The sequence below is a fragment of the Tachyglossus aculeatus genome (genome assembly GCF_015852505.1).
Source record: "Tachyglossus aculeatus isolate mTacAcu1 chromosome 12 unlocalized genomic scaffold, mTacAcu1.pri SUPER_6_unloc_1, whole genome shotgun sequence".
Taxonomy (NCBI): domain Eukaryota; kingdom Metazoa; phylum Chordata; class Mammalia; order Monotremata; family Tachyglossidae; genus Tachyglossus; species Tachyglossus aculeatus.
This window is the reverse complement of record NW_024044828.1, coordinates 19,553,566-19,569,301: the sequence shown is the minus strand read 5'-3', so window position 1 is coordinate 19,569,301 and position 15,736 is coordinate 19,553,566. Positions and strand designations below refer to the sequence as shown.

The 15,736-nt window shown below is 55.4% G+C and overlaps 1 protein-coding gene across 2 annotated transcripts in view; it reads left to right on the top strand.

The window, feature by feature from the left end:
- Nucleotides 1-890: 890 nt before the first annotated feature.
- Nucleotides 891-15,736, top strand: part of MAPKBP1 (mitogen-activated protein kinase binding protein 1) — a 54,424-nt gene continuing 39,578 nt past the window's right edge. For both annotated transcript variants that reach the window (XM_038741407.1, XM_038741406.1), the window contains exon 1: nucleotides 891-1,046. In XM_038741407.1, coding sequence (XP_038597335.1) covers nucleotides 933-1,046 — 114 coding nt within the window. In that variant the 5' untranslated portion in view covers nucleotides 891-932. The remainder of the gene's footprint in view (nucleotides 1,047-15,736) is intronic.

Below are 15,736 nucleotides of genomic sequence, written 5' to 3'. Positions count from 1 at the left end.
CCACGCCCTCCCCGCACGAGGCCACGCCCTGTCTGCGCTCCAGGCCCCGCCCCCAATGCGCGTGGCCACGCCCTCTGTACTCGAGCCCCCGCCCCCTCCGCGCGGCCCCTCCTTCCCCGCGCGCGGCCCCGCCCCGTCTCCGCGCAGCCGCGGTGGCACCGCCCTCCCGGGGCTAGACCACCCCCCTCCCTCACGAGGCCACGCCCTGTCCGCGCTCCAGGCCCCGCCCTCAAGGCGCGAGGCCACGCCCTTTGTGCACGAGGCCCCGCCCTCCCCACACCAGCCCTGCCCCCTGTGCGCGCGTGCCCGTCCACGCCCTCCCCACACGAGGCCCCGCCCGCCCGCGCGCCCGGCCCCGCCCCCTCCGCGCGACCACGCCTTCCCGGCGCGAGGCCCCGCCCCTTTCTCCGCCCCGAGTCACCGCCCCCCCGGCCTGAGACGACGCCCTCCCCACGCGAGGCCCCGCCCTATTCGCCCTCCAGGCCCCCCCCAAGGCGCGAGACCCCGCCCTCCCCACACGAGGCCCCGCCCTGTCCGCGCTCCAGGCCCCGCCCTCACGGCGCGAGGCCACGCCCTCTTTACACGAGGCCCCGCCCCCTCCGCGCGGCCCCGCCCCGTCTCCGCGCAGCCGCGGTGGCGCCGCCCTCCCCCCGCGCGAGGCCCCGCCCCTTCCGCGCAGGCGCGGCGGGCGCGGAGCAGCGCGGCTTGAGCCTCGGGCGGCGCCGTAGCCGTTCCCTCCCGTCCGCGATGCCCCGCGGGGCGGCCGGCGGCGGCCGGGCACGGTGAGGCGGTCCCCCCCCCCCCCCCCCCCCCCCGTCGTTGCCATGGTAACCCCGCCCGCGGGCACCGCCGCCTCCCGCTGAGTCGGTCCGTCCCGTTGCCGGGGCACTGCCCGGCGCGGGGCGGGGCGGGGCGCCGCCGAGGCCGGTGCCATGGCGGTGGACGGGCCCACCATCACCAGCCGCCTGAAGAACCTGCTCCGCTCCCCGTCCATCAAGCTGCGCAGGACCAAGGCGGCCGCCCGCAGGGAGGACATCGCTTCCAGGGTGAGGGAGGGACGGAGGGAGGGAGACCCCCTCTTCCCTGACAGCTTGTTCTCCTTTCTCTGGCTGCTACGGCTGCTGCACCGCTCACCACGTAAATGCCATTATTATTATTAGTAGTAGTATTAGTAGTAGTATTATTTATTATTATTATTATTATTATTACGGGCCAAGCACTGTTCTTAGCGCCGGGGGCGGATACAAGGTCAGCAGTCGCAGGCTTCATCCCCATTTCACAGACGAGGTCACCGAGGCCCAGAGAAGAATGATAATGGTGCTATTTGCGCTTAGCACAGTTAAGCGCTTACAAATACCATTATTATGATTGTTATTAAGCGCTTATGTGCCAAGCACTGTCCTAGGCGCTTCATCCCCATTTCACAGACGAGGTCACCGAGGCCCAGAGAAGAATGATAATGCTGGTGTTGGCGCCTAGTACAGTTCCTGGCGCGTAGTTAAGCGCTTACAAATACCATTATTGTTGTTGTTATTAAGCGTTTATGTGCCAAGCACTGTCCTAGGCGCTGGGGGCGGATACAAGGTCAGCAGGCGCAGGCTTCATCCCCGTTTCACAGACGAGGTCACCGAGGCCCAGAGAAGAATGATAATGGTGCTATTTGCGCTTAGTACAGTTCCTGGCGCCTAGTTAAGCGCTTAACAAATGCCATTATTATTATTATTGTAGAGAATAATGATAATGGTGGTGTTTGCGCCTAGTACAGTTCCTGGCGCATAGTTAAGCGCTTAACAAATACCATTATTATTATTGTTATTAAGCGTTTATGTGCCAAGCACTGTTCTAGGCGCTGGGGGCGGATACAAGGTCACCAGTCGCAGGCTTCATCCCCATTTCAAAGACGGGGTCACCGAGGCCCAGAGAAGAATGATAATGGTGGTGTTTGCGCCTAGTACAGTTCCTGGCGCCTAGTTAAGCGCTTACAAATACCATTATTATTATTGTTACTAAGTGTTTATGTGCCAAGCACTGTCCTAGGCGCTGGGGGCGGATACAAGGTCAGCAGGCGCAGGCTTCATCCCCATTTCACAGGCGAGGTCACCGAGGCCCAGAGAAGAATGATAATGCTGGTGTTTGCGCCTAGTACAGTTCCTGGCGCGTAGTTAAGCGCTTACAAATACCATTACTATTATTGCTATTAAGCGTTTATGTGCCAAGCACTGTCCTAGGCGCTGGGGGCGGATACAAGGTCACCAGTCGCAGGCTTCATCCCCATTTCACAGACGAGGTCACCGAGGCCCAGAGAATAATGATAATGCTGGTGTTTGCAGCTAGTACAGTTCCTGGCGCGTAGTTAAGCGCTTACAAATACCATTATAATTATTGTTATTAAGCGTTTATGTGCCAAGCACTGTTCTTAGCGCCGGGGGTGGATACAAGGTCAGCAGTCGCAGGCTTCATCCCCATTTCACAGACGAGGTCACCGAGGCCCAGAGAATAATGATAAGTTGTGGTGTTTGCGCTTAGTACAGTTCCTGGCGCGTAGTTAAGCGCTTAACAAATACCATTATTATTAGTATTGTAGAGAATAACGATACTGATGGTATTTGCGCGTAGTACAGTTCCTGGCACGTAGTTAAGCGCTTAACAAATACCATTATTATTATTGTTATTAAGCATTTATGTGCGAAGCACTGTTCTAAGCGCTGGTGGGGGGGGGGGTACAAGGTCAGGAGGTCGTCCCCACGGGGGGCTCCCAGGCTTCATCCTCAGTTTACAGATGAGGTCACCGAGGCCCAGAGAATAATGATAATGGTGGTATTTGCGCTTAGTACAGTTCCCGGCGCGTAGTTTAGCGCTTAACAAATACCATTATTATTGTTGTCATTAAGCGTTTATGTGCCAAGCACTGTTCTAAGCGCTGGGGGCGGATACAAGGTCAGCAGGTCGTCCCACGGGGGTCTCCCAGGCTTCATCCCCATTTCACAGACGAGGTCACCAAGGCCCAGAGAATAATGTTAATGATGGTTTTTGCGTTTAGTACAGTTCCTGGCCCATAGTTAAGCGCTTAACACATACCATTATTATTATTCCAGCGAGTAATGATAATGATGGTATTTGCGCTTAGTACAGTTCCTGGCACGTAGTTAGGCGCTTATATTATTATTATTGCTGTTGTTATTAAGCGCTTACTATGTGCCAAGCGCTGTTCTAAGCGCTGGGGGAGATACAAGGTCCACAGGTTATCCCCATGGGGGGCTCACAGTCTTCATCCCCATTTTACAGAGGAGGGAACTATTATTTATGGGATTTGTTAAGCGCTTACTATGTGCAAAGCCCTGTTCTAAGCGCTGGGGGGATGGCTCACAGTTTTCATCCCCATTTTACAGATGAGGTAACTATTATTATTATTATGGTATTTGTTAAGTGCTGACTATGTGCCAAGCCCTGTTCTGAGTGCTGGGGGAGATATAAGGTCAGCAGGTCGTCCCACGTGGGGCTCACAGCCTTCCTCCCCATTTTACAGATGAGGGAACTGAGGCCCAGAGAATAATAATAATGATGGTATTTGCGCCTAGTATAGTGCCTGGCACGTAGTTAAGCGCTTAACAAATACCATTATTATTATTGTTATTAAGTGCGGTTCTAAGTGCTGGGGGAGATACAAAGTGATCAGGTCATCCCACATGGGGCTCACAGCCTTCATCCCCATTTTACAGATGAGGGAACTGAGGCCCAGAGAATAATAATAATGATGGTATTTGCACCTGGTATAGTGCCTGGTACGTAGTTAAGCGCTTAACAAATACCATTTTTATTATTGTTATTAAGTGCTTATGTGCCAAGCACTGTTCTGAGCGCTGGGGGAGATACACGGTGATCAGGTTGTCCCACGTGGGGCTCACAGTCTTCATCCCCATTTTGCAGATGAGGGAACTATTATTATTATTACGGTCTCTTTTAAGCACTTACTATGTGCCAAGCACTGTTGTAAGCATTGGGGGAGATACAAGGTAATCAGGTTGCCCCCCGTGGGGTTCACATTCTTCATCCCCATTTTACAGAGGCGGTAACTGAGGCACAGAGAAGTGAAGTGACTTGCCCAAAGTCCCACAGCTAAGTGGCCGAGTCGGGATTAGAACCCATGACCTCTGACTCCCAAGGCCGCGCTCTTTCCACTAAGCCACCCTCTGACCCCGGGAGCGCTGACCTCCCGCCCCAGCGGCGCAGCCTCGGCCTTCCAAGCCTGGGGTGACTCATTCATTCATTAATAATAATAATAATAATAATAATAATAATAATAATAATAATGGTGTTTGTTAAGCGCTTACTATTCATTCATCATTCATTCAGTCAGTCGTATTTATGAAGCGCTTACTGTGTGCAGAGCACTGGACTAAGTGCTTGGGAAGTACGAATCAGCAATATATAGAGACGGTCCCTACCCAACAACGGGTTGTGTGTCAAGCACTGTTCTAAGCGCTGAGGGAGCTACAGGGTCATTCATTCATTCATTCATTCAGTCGTATTTATTGAGCTCTTACTGTGTGCAGAGCACCGGACTCAGCGCTTGGGAAGTACAAATCGACAACCAGGTTGTCCCATGTGGGGCTCACAGTCTTTAATCCCCATTTTACAGATGAGGTCGCTGAGGCATAGAGAAGTGAAGTGACTTGCCCAAATAATAGTATTAATAATGGCATTTATTAAGCGCTTACTATGTGCAAAGCACTGTTCTAAGCGCTGGGGAGGTTACAAGGTGATCAGGTTGTCCCACGTGGGACTCACAGTCTTAACGCCCCATTTTACAGATGAGGTCGCTGAGGTACAGAGAAGTGAAGTGACTTGCCCAAAGTCACACAGCTGACAAGTGGCGGAGCCGGGATTAGAACCCACGGCCTCTGACTCCTAAACCCGGGCTCTTTCCACTGAGCCACGCTGCTTCATTCATTCAATCGTATTTATTGAGTGCTTAATGTGTGCAGAGCACTGTACTAAGCGCTTGGAAAGTACAATTGGGCAACAGATAGAGACGGTCCCTACCCAACAACGGGCTCACAGTCTAGAAGCAGTGCTGAAGCAGCGTGGCTCAGTGGAAAGAGCATGGGCTTTGGAGTTAGAGATCGTGGGTTCGAATCCTGGCTCCGCCAGTTGTCAGCTGTGTGACTTTGGGCAAGTCACTTCACTTCTCTGTGCCTCAGCTACCTCATCTGTAAAATGGGGATTAAGACTGTGAGCCCCCCGTGGGACAACCTGATCACCTTGTAACCTCCCCGGCGCTTAGAACAGGGCTTTGCACATAGTAAGCGCTTAATAAATGCCATTATTATTATTATTATTATTATTATTATTATTACAAGGGGAGAGACAGACAACAAAACAGAACAAGTATCCAGGCCGAAGCCCAGGGTGGACAGGCAGTGGGGAGAGTGAATGCCAGGCTCGGAAGCGTCTTGGCCGCATTGCTTTGAGGCCGGGTGCTTGGGCAAGCCTTTCACGCCCCTATGACTCAGTTTCCCTCCCGCTCTGCAGGCGGGGGAGGAGGGCGGCAGGAAGTGCACCCCTTCCGATCCCCAATCCCGCCAGAGTGTGTGACTAAGGGGCAGCAGGCAACAAGAGAATCAGCGTGGCTCAGTGGAAAGAGCACAGGCTTGGGAGTCAGAGGTCGTGGGTTCCAATCCCGGCTCCGCCACTTGTCAGCCGGGTGACTTTGGGCAAGTCACTTCACTTCTCTGGGCCTCAGTTTCCTCATTTGTAAATGGAGATTAAGACTGTGAGTCCCACCTGATCACCTTGTATCCCCCCCGACTGTGAGTCCCACATGGGACAACCTGATCGCCTTGTATCCCCCCCAGCACTTCAGAACAGTGCTTGGTACGTGGTAAGGGCTTAACAAATGCCATCGTTATTATTATTATTATTATTACGGGAAGCCGATACCTAGGTATCTGTGGGAATTTAAACCAGCAGGAAGAGGAGGGAGGAAACGCCTAGCCCGGGGCCTGGGGTTCTGGTTCCGCCAGGCTCCCGGACTTCAAGCCGGGATGCCCAGCCCTGCCCGGCCTAAGGCGGGCGGGAAAAGTTTCTCCTGCGGAGAGGTTAGCCGAGGCAGGGAAAGGGGCCGCCGTCCGGGGTCTTGGACGGCCCGGTGTCCGGCGAGGAGAGAGAGCCCCGTGAACTGCCAGTCTGCCGCTGCCCCCGGCCTAATCACAGGGGGTCAGCGGCCTAGTGCTGGGGTGAGCCGGCCGAGAGCCCCTCCGGAGGGGGCGAGGGTCCGTGGAGCAGAGGGGCTGCGAGGCATTGTGTCCTGGGCTGTACTCTCGTCCCCTTCCCTCTCCCCCGTGGCGTGGCCCCGGTGGAGGAAGTTTCACCAGGGAAGGCTCCTGAAACAGCCCGTCGAGGTTCGTTGGATCCCGGCAGGAACTCCGAGCCCCGTTCCCCACTGTCGGAGAAGGGTTTCCGTCCCCGCGGCCCACCCGGAAAACCCGGCGGGCCCGGCCGTATGGCCGCCCGCAGCGGAGGGCCGTGCGGGAGGTGGCCACGTTTTACGGCTCGGCCTGTGTCTCTTCACCCTCCGGGGAGCCAGTCCGAGGCCCGAAGTGATCGATTGCCCGGCTGGACAGGGTGGCAGGGCTCCGGGAGGACTCTGGGCGCTTCCCTGGCCTCCGGCAGAGCCTTAATTGGTGGTCGGGGAGTGGGGCCGGCAGCTCTCCTCGTGGCCATCTCCTCCGGGCCCCTCCGGTGCTGGGCGCGGTTGCCGTGAGGGCTCGTCGTAAGCGCGCTGGTCCCCCAGGCCAGGACAATGACCCCTGGCTTTGTGCTTCAGTCTCCGGAGTCTGGCGGACACCCTTCTTGAGCCTCGGTAGAAGGCCCAGTCCCGACGGGGTCTATCCCGGACATGGGACACGATGGAAGTTTTGGGAGCGAGCTTTCCCGGGAGAAGGTGGCAGGCAGGGCTGCGATGCCCACTCAGGGCCCCGAGAGGCCGAGCCGGAGCTGGGGAGCGGCCCGGGTTCTGTTTTCACTTTGGGCGGCATCCAAGCAACCAGGCCGAAGCCGCCGCGGGAGAGATTGAAGTGAGCTCTAAGGAAGCTTTCTCTGAAAACGGACAGGAGGGAGAGAGAGAGTCAGTGTGGAGGGGGCTGGGGTGGGGTCACCCAGAGGCTGGAGGGTGAGGGGAACACCCACGGAGGTTCTTGGGGCCCGAGGTTGCATTCCTCGCCGTTTATCGATTTCTGCCTTGGGCTGAGGGCGGGCCGGCCCCCGAGGAGGCCCCTTCCGGGGCACGTTTTCACCCCCGGCTCTCCGGGTCGGGAGCGGGCACCCCTCTCTGGCGGGCCGGCGGCTCCTGGGAGGGTTGCGTGGGTGGGTTTGGGGCGAAGAGAGGTAATAACAGTCTCATTTGGTGCGGGGCCTGGCGTTTGAGCCTCCGCGTTGTTAATTAGCTAATGAGGGTCTGGAATCTCGCCGCTCTGGCGAGGCAGCCCGTCTGGTCTCTGGAGCGCTTCCCGGCCGTCGGGTCATCCCCGGCCCGGGCGTCCCTGGGGGTCCCCCGCGGTTGGGGAGGTTCCAGACGGGGAAGCCGGGCTCGCCTCCCGCTGAGAGGCAACGGTCCCCCGGGACCCTTGTCCGGAGAGAGCTCTCGGCCAGGCCGGCTTCTGCTGTCTCTGTCCCACCCGGGTGGTCAGTCCCCCCGTTGCTACTTTGCTCCACCGATCCTCCTTTCGGTCCTCCATGTCGGGCCGCACCGGAGCCCCCGGACCTGTCGCCCGGCCCCATGGGTCCCACCTCTCCCGAGCGCCTGCTGGGCACCCTCCACCCCGGGTGGCGTCGGCCCTGACCCATGGCATGGGGGCGAAAAGTGTCCTGGGACTCGCCGCTGCCAGGCGATGCTACCGGCTGTGTTCGGTAGCCAGCAGCCTTAGGCGTTGCCACGTCAGGGTCAGACCGTGGGCCAGGTGTGGCCCTGAGCGTGGGAAATGCTCTGCCAACTGTGCCCCGAGGAGAGGGAACAGGGAGGGGATGGCGGGAGGAAGACAAGGGGGCAAACTCCCCCAACGGGCTGGAAGCCGGGCAAGGCGGCCACGGGGAGCCAAGAGGCCTCGGGCGCCTGGCTTCAGGTTTGACTTTCTCTGGTCCCTCCAGTCCGTCGAGCGGACTTCGCCCCTTTCGCCCCGTTTCTCTCTCTTCTCCCCCTTCTTCTCACCGCTATTTCAGGCAGTCCTGCCCGGCTGGGTCCGTTTGAGTCAGAGACTCTTGTTTCCTGCCCAATTCTCAATGGCTTGAGGGACTTCTAGTTTCCTCTGCCCAATCAATCAATCGTATTTATTGAGCCCTTACTGTGTGCAGAGCACTGTACTAAGCGCTTGGGAAGTCCAAGTTGGCAACATCTAGAGACGGTCCCTACCCAGCAGTGGGCTCACAGTCCAGAAGGGGACCCAGAGGGGCTTACTCTGAAGAAGCAGCGTGGCGTCGTGGAAGGAGCTCGGGACGGGTTCTTATCCCAGCTCGGCCACTTGAGCCCTCGGACCCACCTCCTTGACCATTGGACTGTGGCCTTTCAACCCCAGTTGACCCACCCGCTCGGAGCCGGCCTGTCCCAGATGAGGGACGTTACAGATGTGTGCGCACGTGTGTGTCTGTGTGTGCATCCCTTTTAGACTGTGAGCCCACTGTTGGGTAGGGACTGTCTCTATATGTTGCCAATTTGTACTTCCCAAGCGCTTAGTACAGTGCTCTGCACATAGTAAGCGCTCAATAAATACGATTGATGATGATGATGCATCTCCTCTGTCACCAAGGGCCTCCTGGCATTTTTGGCAGCGTTCCTTCTAGATCCATGCTCCCTGCCTCCCATCCCAAAAGGCCAGCGTGCTCTTCCCGGCCCTCCCACGGGCCTCCCGAAGGACCGAGCAAGGGTGGACGGCAGGGCCAAAGGTGGGGATCCGGGGACCCCTTTCCTGGAGGCCCAGAACAGGCCAGTTTATGCCCCACCTACTGTCTCCCTTCCCCTCCCCTCTGGGGAAACTCTAGGACCCACCCATGGCTAGGGGCCCATCACTGCTCATAGTTGACTGTGAGCCCACTGTTGGGTAGGGACTGTCTCTATATGTTGCCAATTTGTACTTCCCAAGCGCTTAGTACAGTGCTGTGCACATAGTAAGCGCTCAATAAATACGATTGGTGATGATGATGCATCTCTTCTGTCACCAAGGGCCTCCTGGCATTTTTGGCAGCGTTCCTTCTAGATCCATGCTCCCTGCCTCCCATCCCAAAAGGCCAGCGTGCTCTTCCCGGCCCTCCCACGGGCCTCCCGAAGGACCGAGCAAGGGTGGACGGCAGGGCCAAAGGTGGGGATCCGGGGACCCCTTTCCTGGAGGCCCAGAACAGGCCAGTTTATGCCCCACCTACTGTCTCCCTTCCCCTCCCCTCTGGGGAAACTCTAGGACCCACCCATGGCTAGGGGCCCATCACTGCTCATAGTTGACTGTGAGCCCACTGTTGGGTAGGGACCGTCTCTGTATGTTGCCAACTTGGACTTCCCAAGCGCTTAGTCCAGTGCTCTGCCCACAGTAAGCGCTCAATAAATACGATTGATAGATTGATTGCTCCCAAGAGGCTTTTCTCGGGCTCTCAGGATTATTCAATCGGTGGTATTTTTTGAGTGCTTATTGGGTGCGGAGCACTGTACTAAAGCGCTTGGGAGAGGATACGTTAATAGAATCAGTAGTCACTCTCCATTCATTCATTCATTCAGTTGTATTGAGCGCTTACTGTGTGCAGAGCACTGTACTAAGCGCTTGGGAAGTCCAAGTTGGCAACATCTAGAGACAGTCTCTGCCCAACAGTGGGCTCACAGGCTAGAAGGGGGAGACAGAGAACAAAACATATTAACAAAATAAAATAAATAGAATAAATATGTACAAATAAAATAATTAGAGTAATAGATACGTACAAACATATATACATATATACAGGTGCTGTGGGGAGGGGAAGGATCTCCCAGTCAATCAATCAATCCATCGTATTTATTGAGCGCTTACTGTGTGCAGACCACTGTACTAAGCGCTTGGAAAGTACAAGTTGGCAACATGAAGAGACAGTCCCTACCCAACAGTGGGCCCACAGTCTAGAAGGGGGAGACAGAGAACAAAGCATATTAACAAAATAAAATAAATAGAATAAATATGTACAAATAAATAATTAAATAGAGTAATAGATACGTACAAACATATATACATATATACAGGTGCTGTGGGGAGGGGAAGGATCTCCCAGTCAATCAATCCATCGTATTTATTGAGCGCTTACTGTGTGCAGACCACTGTACTAAGCGCTTGGGAAGTCCAAGTTGGCAGCCTCTAGAGACGGTCCCTACCCAACAGTGGGCTCACAGTCTAGAAGGGGGAGACAGAGAACAAAACATATTAACAAAATAAATAGAATAAATATGTGCAAATAAAATAAATAGAGTAATAGATCCGTACAAACATATATACAGGTGCTGTGGGGAGGGGAAGGGTCTCCCAGTCCTTAAGTCTAGAGGGGACATTCAAAGAGGTCACCCAGGGCAGAAATATCAGGAGGGAGGGAGATTCTCGTCTCTTCTGTCAGTCGCCCTGGGTTCTGTCTGGGACTTGAAACCCAATCTGTTTCTTCTCTGAAACTCGGGCTTCACTTATCTGGTTGGGGCCTTATCTCTTTTAGACTTTGAGCCCACTGTTGGGTAGGGACCGTCTCTGTATGTTGCCAACTTGGACTTCCCAAGCGCTTAGTCCAGTGCTCTGCACACAGTAAGCGCTCAATAAAAGCGATTGATTGATTGATTGATTGATTGATTGATTGCCCCGGGGTTGGGGGAGGAGAGCAGAGCAGATTCTCCTCAGCAGGGCCACTGCTCCCCCACCCCCCCGCCCATCCCTCCTCCCCTCTTCCCTCCTTTCCCTCCAAGGTGGGGCCTAAAAATCACATCTTTTCCAAGCGGCCTTCCCAGACTAAGCCCTCTAAGCGCTTAGTACAGTGCTCTGCACACAGTAAGCGCTCAATAACTACTATTGATGATTTAATAGACTGTGAGCCCACTGTTGGGTCGGGACCGCCTCTATATGTTGCCAACTTGTACTTCCCAAGCGCCTAGTACAGTGCTCTGCACAGAGTAAGCGCTCAATAAATACGATTGAATGAATGAATGAATAATAATGGTATTTGTTAAGCGCTTACTATATGCCAAGCACTGTTTTCTATTTCCCCATCCGCCCTCCCCGCTGCATCGACCAGGCCCTTGGGTGTGGACCGTTTAAACCCATTGATACCCCAGCCCCGGTGTCTATCTCTTCATTCATTCAATTCGATCGTACTTATTAAGCGCTTTCTGTGTGCAGAGCACTGTACTGAGCGTTTGGGAAAATACAGTACAACAATAAACATCATCGTGGTCGCGATACTCTCTTTCCCCTATCTGTACTTTATTCAAATGTCTGTCTTCCCCCCCTCCACAGACCGTAAGCTCCTTCTGCTTTCCCTCTTTCCCTGCTTTCCTTCTCAGCCATGCTGAGAAGCAGCGTGGCTCCGTGGAAAGAGCCCGGGCTTGGGAGTCAGAGGTCATGGGTTCAAATCCCAGCTCTGCCAATTGTCAGCTGGGTGACTTTGGGCAAGTCACTTCGCTTCTCTGGGTCTCAGTTACCTCATCTGGAAAATGGGGATTAAGACTGTGAGCCCCACGTGGGACAACCTGATCACCTTGTATCCTTCCCTGCGCTTAGAACAGTGCTTTGCACATAGTAAGTACTTAACAAATGCCATTATTATTATTATTATTATTATTATTATTCCCTCCCCGTTACACTGTGAGCTCCATGTGGGATAGAGACCGCATCTGACATCCCCACAGCACCTGTATATATATATATGTATGTATATATATATATGTATATATATATGTTTGTATGTATTTATTACTCACTTTTACTTGTACATATCTATTCTATTTATTTTATTTTGTTACTATGTTTTGTTTTGTTCTCTGTCTCCCCCTTCTAGACTGTGAGCCCACTGTTGGGTAGGGACCGTCTCTATATGTTGCCAACTTGTACTTCCCAAGCGCTTAGTCCGGTGCCCTGCACACAGTAAGCGCTCAATAAATACGATTGATTGATTGATTGATTCTGGGCAGGGATCACAGCTACCAAGTCTTCTGTTGTACTTTCCCAAGCGTTCTCCCCCTTCTAGACTGTGAGCCCACTGTTGGGTAGGGACCGTCTCTGTATGTTGCCAACTTGTACTTCCCAAGCGCTTAGTCCAGTGCTCTGCACACAGTAAGCGCTCAATAAATATGATTGATTGATTGATTGGTTTAGTTCAGTGCCCTTCACAGGGTAAGGCCTCAATAAATATCGCTGATTTTGGCCCCTCTCCCAGCTGGGGCCTTACATGCTGGGGCCTTACATCCCGATCCCAGAACTGTCCACCGCCACCCACCCTGCCACCACCACGTAGGGCAGGGAGGAGGCAGCTGCTTTTCCCTGCTGTTGCTGCACTTGGTATTTAAGTGCTTACCACGTGCGAGGCACTGTATTAAGCGCAGGCATAGATACAAGATAATCCGGTTAGAGACAGTCCGTGTCCCACATGGGCTTCACAGTCTCAATCCCCATTTTCCAGGTGAAATAAATGAGGCATCGAGAAGTCAAGTGATTTTTCCCAAGGTCAAGAGAGAAACGGTGGAGCCGGGATTAGAACCCAGGTCCTCTTGACTGGGAGGTCCAGTGCTCTGCCCACTAGGCCATGCTCCTGGGCCATGAGAGGCAGCGTGGCTCAGTGGAAAGAGCCCGGGCTTTGGAGTCAGAGGTCATGGGTTTGAATCCCGGCTCCGCCCCAGGTCTGCTGTGTGAAGTCACTTAACTTCTCGGAGCCTCAGTGACCTCATCTGTAAAATGGGGGTGAAGACTGTGAGCCCCATGTGGGACGACCTGATCACCTTGTATCCCCCCCAGCGCTTAGAACAGTGCTTTGCACATAGTAAGCGCTTAACAAATACCATTATTATTATTATGAAGAGGAAGGAGTTCTCTCATACAAACTCCTCTGCTCCTCGCAAGCTGTTCCCCGTCTCAGTGGGTGTGTCCCCCGCCCCGCCACCCCAGCCCCGCATGCTCCAACACCTCCCGTCCTCATCATCATCATCATCATCAATCGTATTTATTGAGCGCTTACTGTGTGCAGAGCACCGTACTAAGCGCTTGGGAAGTACAAATTGGCAACATATAGAGACAGTCCCTACCCAACAGTGGGCTCACAGTCTAAAAACAAGTCCTCTTCCCAAGCCCCTTTCCCCCATGCTGGCACTGGGTAGTGGCCCTTCCCAACCCCCAGCCCCTTCCTCAGCGAGCCAACCTCTTCCCCGTGCCCCCTGGCCTGTCCGGATTGAGCCGCCTCGAGTCAAGGGGCATGTTTTGGTCACAGTGCCCAGGGACTGGTGACCATTTGTCCTGCCCATCCCAGGAGGGCTCTGGTGGCACCTGGCTCCGCCCGTGGCAGCGGCCCTGCAGCTACGGGCGTCCGGAGCGGGCGCCGGGCAGCTGCCAGAGGCCCAGCTGACCCCAAACCACGGCCAGTTGCCGTGTCTCCGGCCCGGGAGATGACAGCAGGCATGTGGCGAGGTTTTGTCTGCGCCCGTCAGCCCGAGGCTGGGTTCCCTCACCCCCATCCCTCAACCACCCCCGCGATGACCTGGAGGGCCGCCGAGGAGAACAGGCTGACCCTCACCGGGGGAGGAAACGGGAGCAGAAGTGGCTCGTGCCAGGGGTGCGGTCCTGACAGCCGAGGGACGGAGAGGAGCGCCAGGCCCGTGCCCGGGGCTGGGGGTCGCCTCTGACAGCGGCGTTGGCGGCGGGCTCCGTGGGCCTCCGGGTTGGGGTTGGTTTGTGTCGGCTCCCAAATAAGGCAGCCGGCGGAGAGTCGGAGAAACGGCCTCACAGGCACAGCTGGGGCGGGGGGCGGGGAGTGGGGGGACTGCTCTGGGGCCCAGAGTCCAAGGGGCCCGAGCGGGCCCAGCTGCTGGTCTGTGTAGAAACGCTCTGAGCATGTAACTCCCCTCCTCAAAAATCTCCAGTGGCTACCAGTCAACCTACGCATCAGGCACAAGCTCCTCACTTTCGGCTTCAAGGCTGTCCATCCATCACCTCGCCCCCTCCTACCTCACCTCCCTTCTGTCCTTCTCCATCGCAGCCCGCACCCTCCGCTCCTCTGCCGCCGCTATCCTCCTCACCGTTAGGCCTCATTCTCGCCCATCCCACCGTCGACCCCCGGCCCACGTCCTCCCCCTGGCCCGGAATGCCCTCCCTCTGCACATCCGCCAAGCTAGCTCTTCCTCCCTTCCAAACCCTACTGAGAGCTCACCTCCTCCAGGAGGCCTTCCCACACTGAGCCCCCTGTTTCCTCTCCTCCTCCCCATCACCCCTGCCTTACCTCCTTCCCCTCTCCACAGCACGTGTACATATATTTGTACAGATTTATTCCTCTATTTATTTTACTTGTACACATTTACTATTCTATTTATTTTGTTAATGATGTGCATCTAGCTTTATTTCTATTTATTCTGATGACTTGACACCTGTCCACATGCTTTGTTTTGTTGTCTGTCTCCCCCTTCTAGACTGTGAGCCCGTTGTTGGGTAGGGACCGTCTCTAAATGTTGCCACTGGACTAAGCGCTTGGGAAGTACCAGTTGGCAACATCTAGAGACGGTTCCTACCCAACAGTGGGCTCACAGTCTAGAAGGGGGAGACAGAGAACATATTTATTACTCTATTCATTTATTTATTTTACTTGTACATATCTATTCCATTTATTTTATTTTTTTAGTATGGTTTTGTTCTCTGTCTCCCCCTTCTAGACTGTGAGCCCGCTGTTTGGGTAGGGACTGTTTCTATGTGTTGCCGACTTGTACTTCCCAAGCGCTTAGTACAGTGCTCTGCACACAGTAAGCGCTCAGTAAATACGATTGATTGATTGTACTTCCCAAGCGCTTAGTACAGTGTCCTGCACACAGTAAGCACTCAGTAAATACGGTTGAATTAATGAATGAGGGAGGCCGGGATGGGAGGATGCGGCCTGACGGGAGCCCACCCCGGATGCCCTTCTCTGGCTCGGCCACCCCGGGGCACGACCCCGACTCGGGGGGTTTCGATGCCACGGGAACCCGCCTCGGTTCCTGCATCCCCCCCACTGCCCGGGGACGAGGAGACTGCCCTGCCCTCCCACCCCCGCCGCCGGTGGGCACGGCGAGCAGCTTGGTGCTCGGGGCTGACGGGCGGGTGGCCCCAGGGTCGCGGGAGCTGGGCTTGGCAACTTGGCACAGCTGCCCGGCAATCAGTCAATCAATCAATCGTATTTATTGAGCGCTTACTGTGTGCAGAGCACTGTACTAAGCGCTTGGGAAGTCCAAGTTGGCAACATAGAGAGACGGTCCCTACCCAACAGTGGGCTCACAGTCTAGAGGCAAGGCCAGGGCCCATCCGGACACCCTCTCCCCGTCGGCCGTTGGCGAGGCAGCCGAGGCCCTGGGCCGGGAGCGGGGGCAGGGGATTCCCTGTGGTTTTGGCCGGGCGGTCGCAGGCCACGCGAGCCTGCCGCTACTGCAAGTTTGGCAGGGCCTGCAGGGCCTCGCATCCGTAGCAGCTCTGGCCAAGTCCCCGGCCGGCCACGGCCCCTTTCCTCCAGCCTTCCGGCTCTTCCC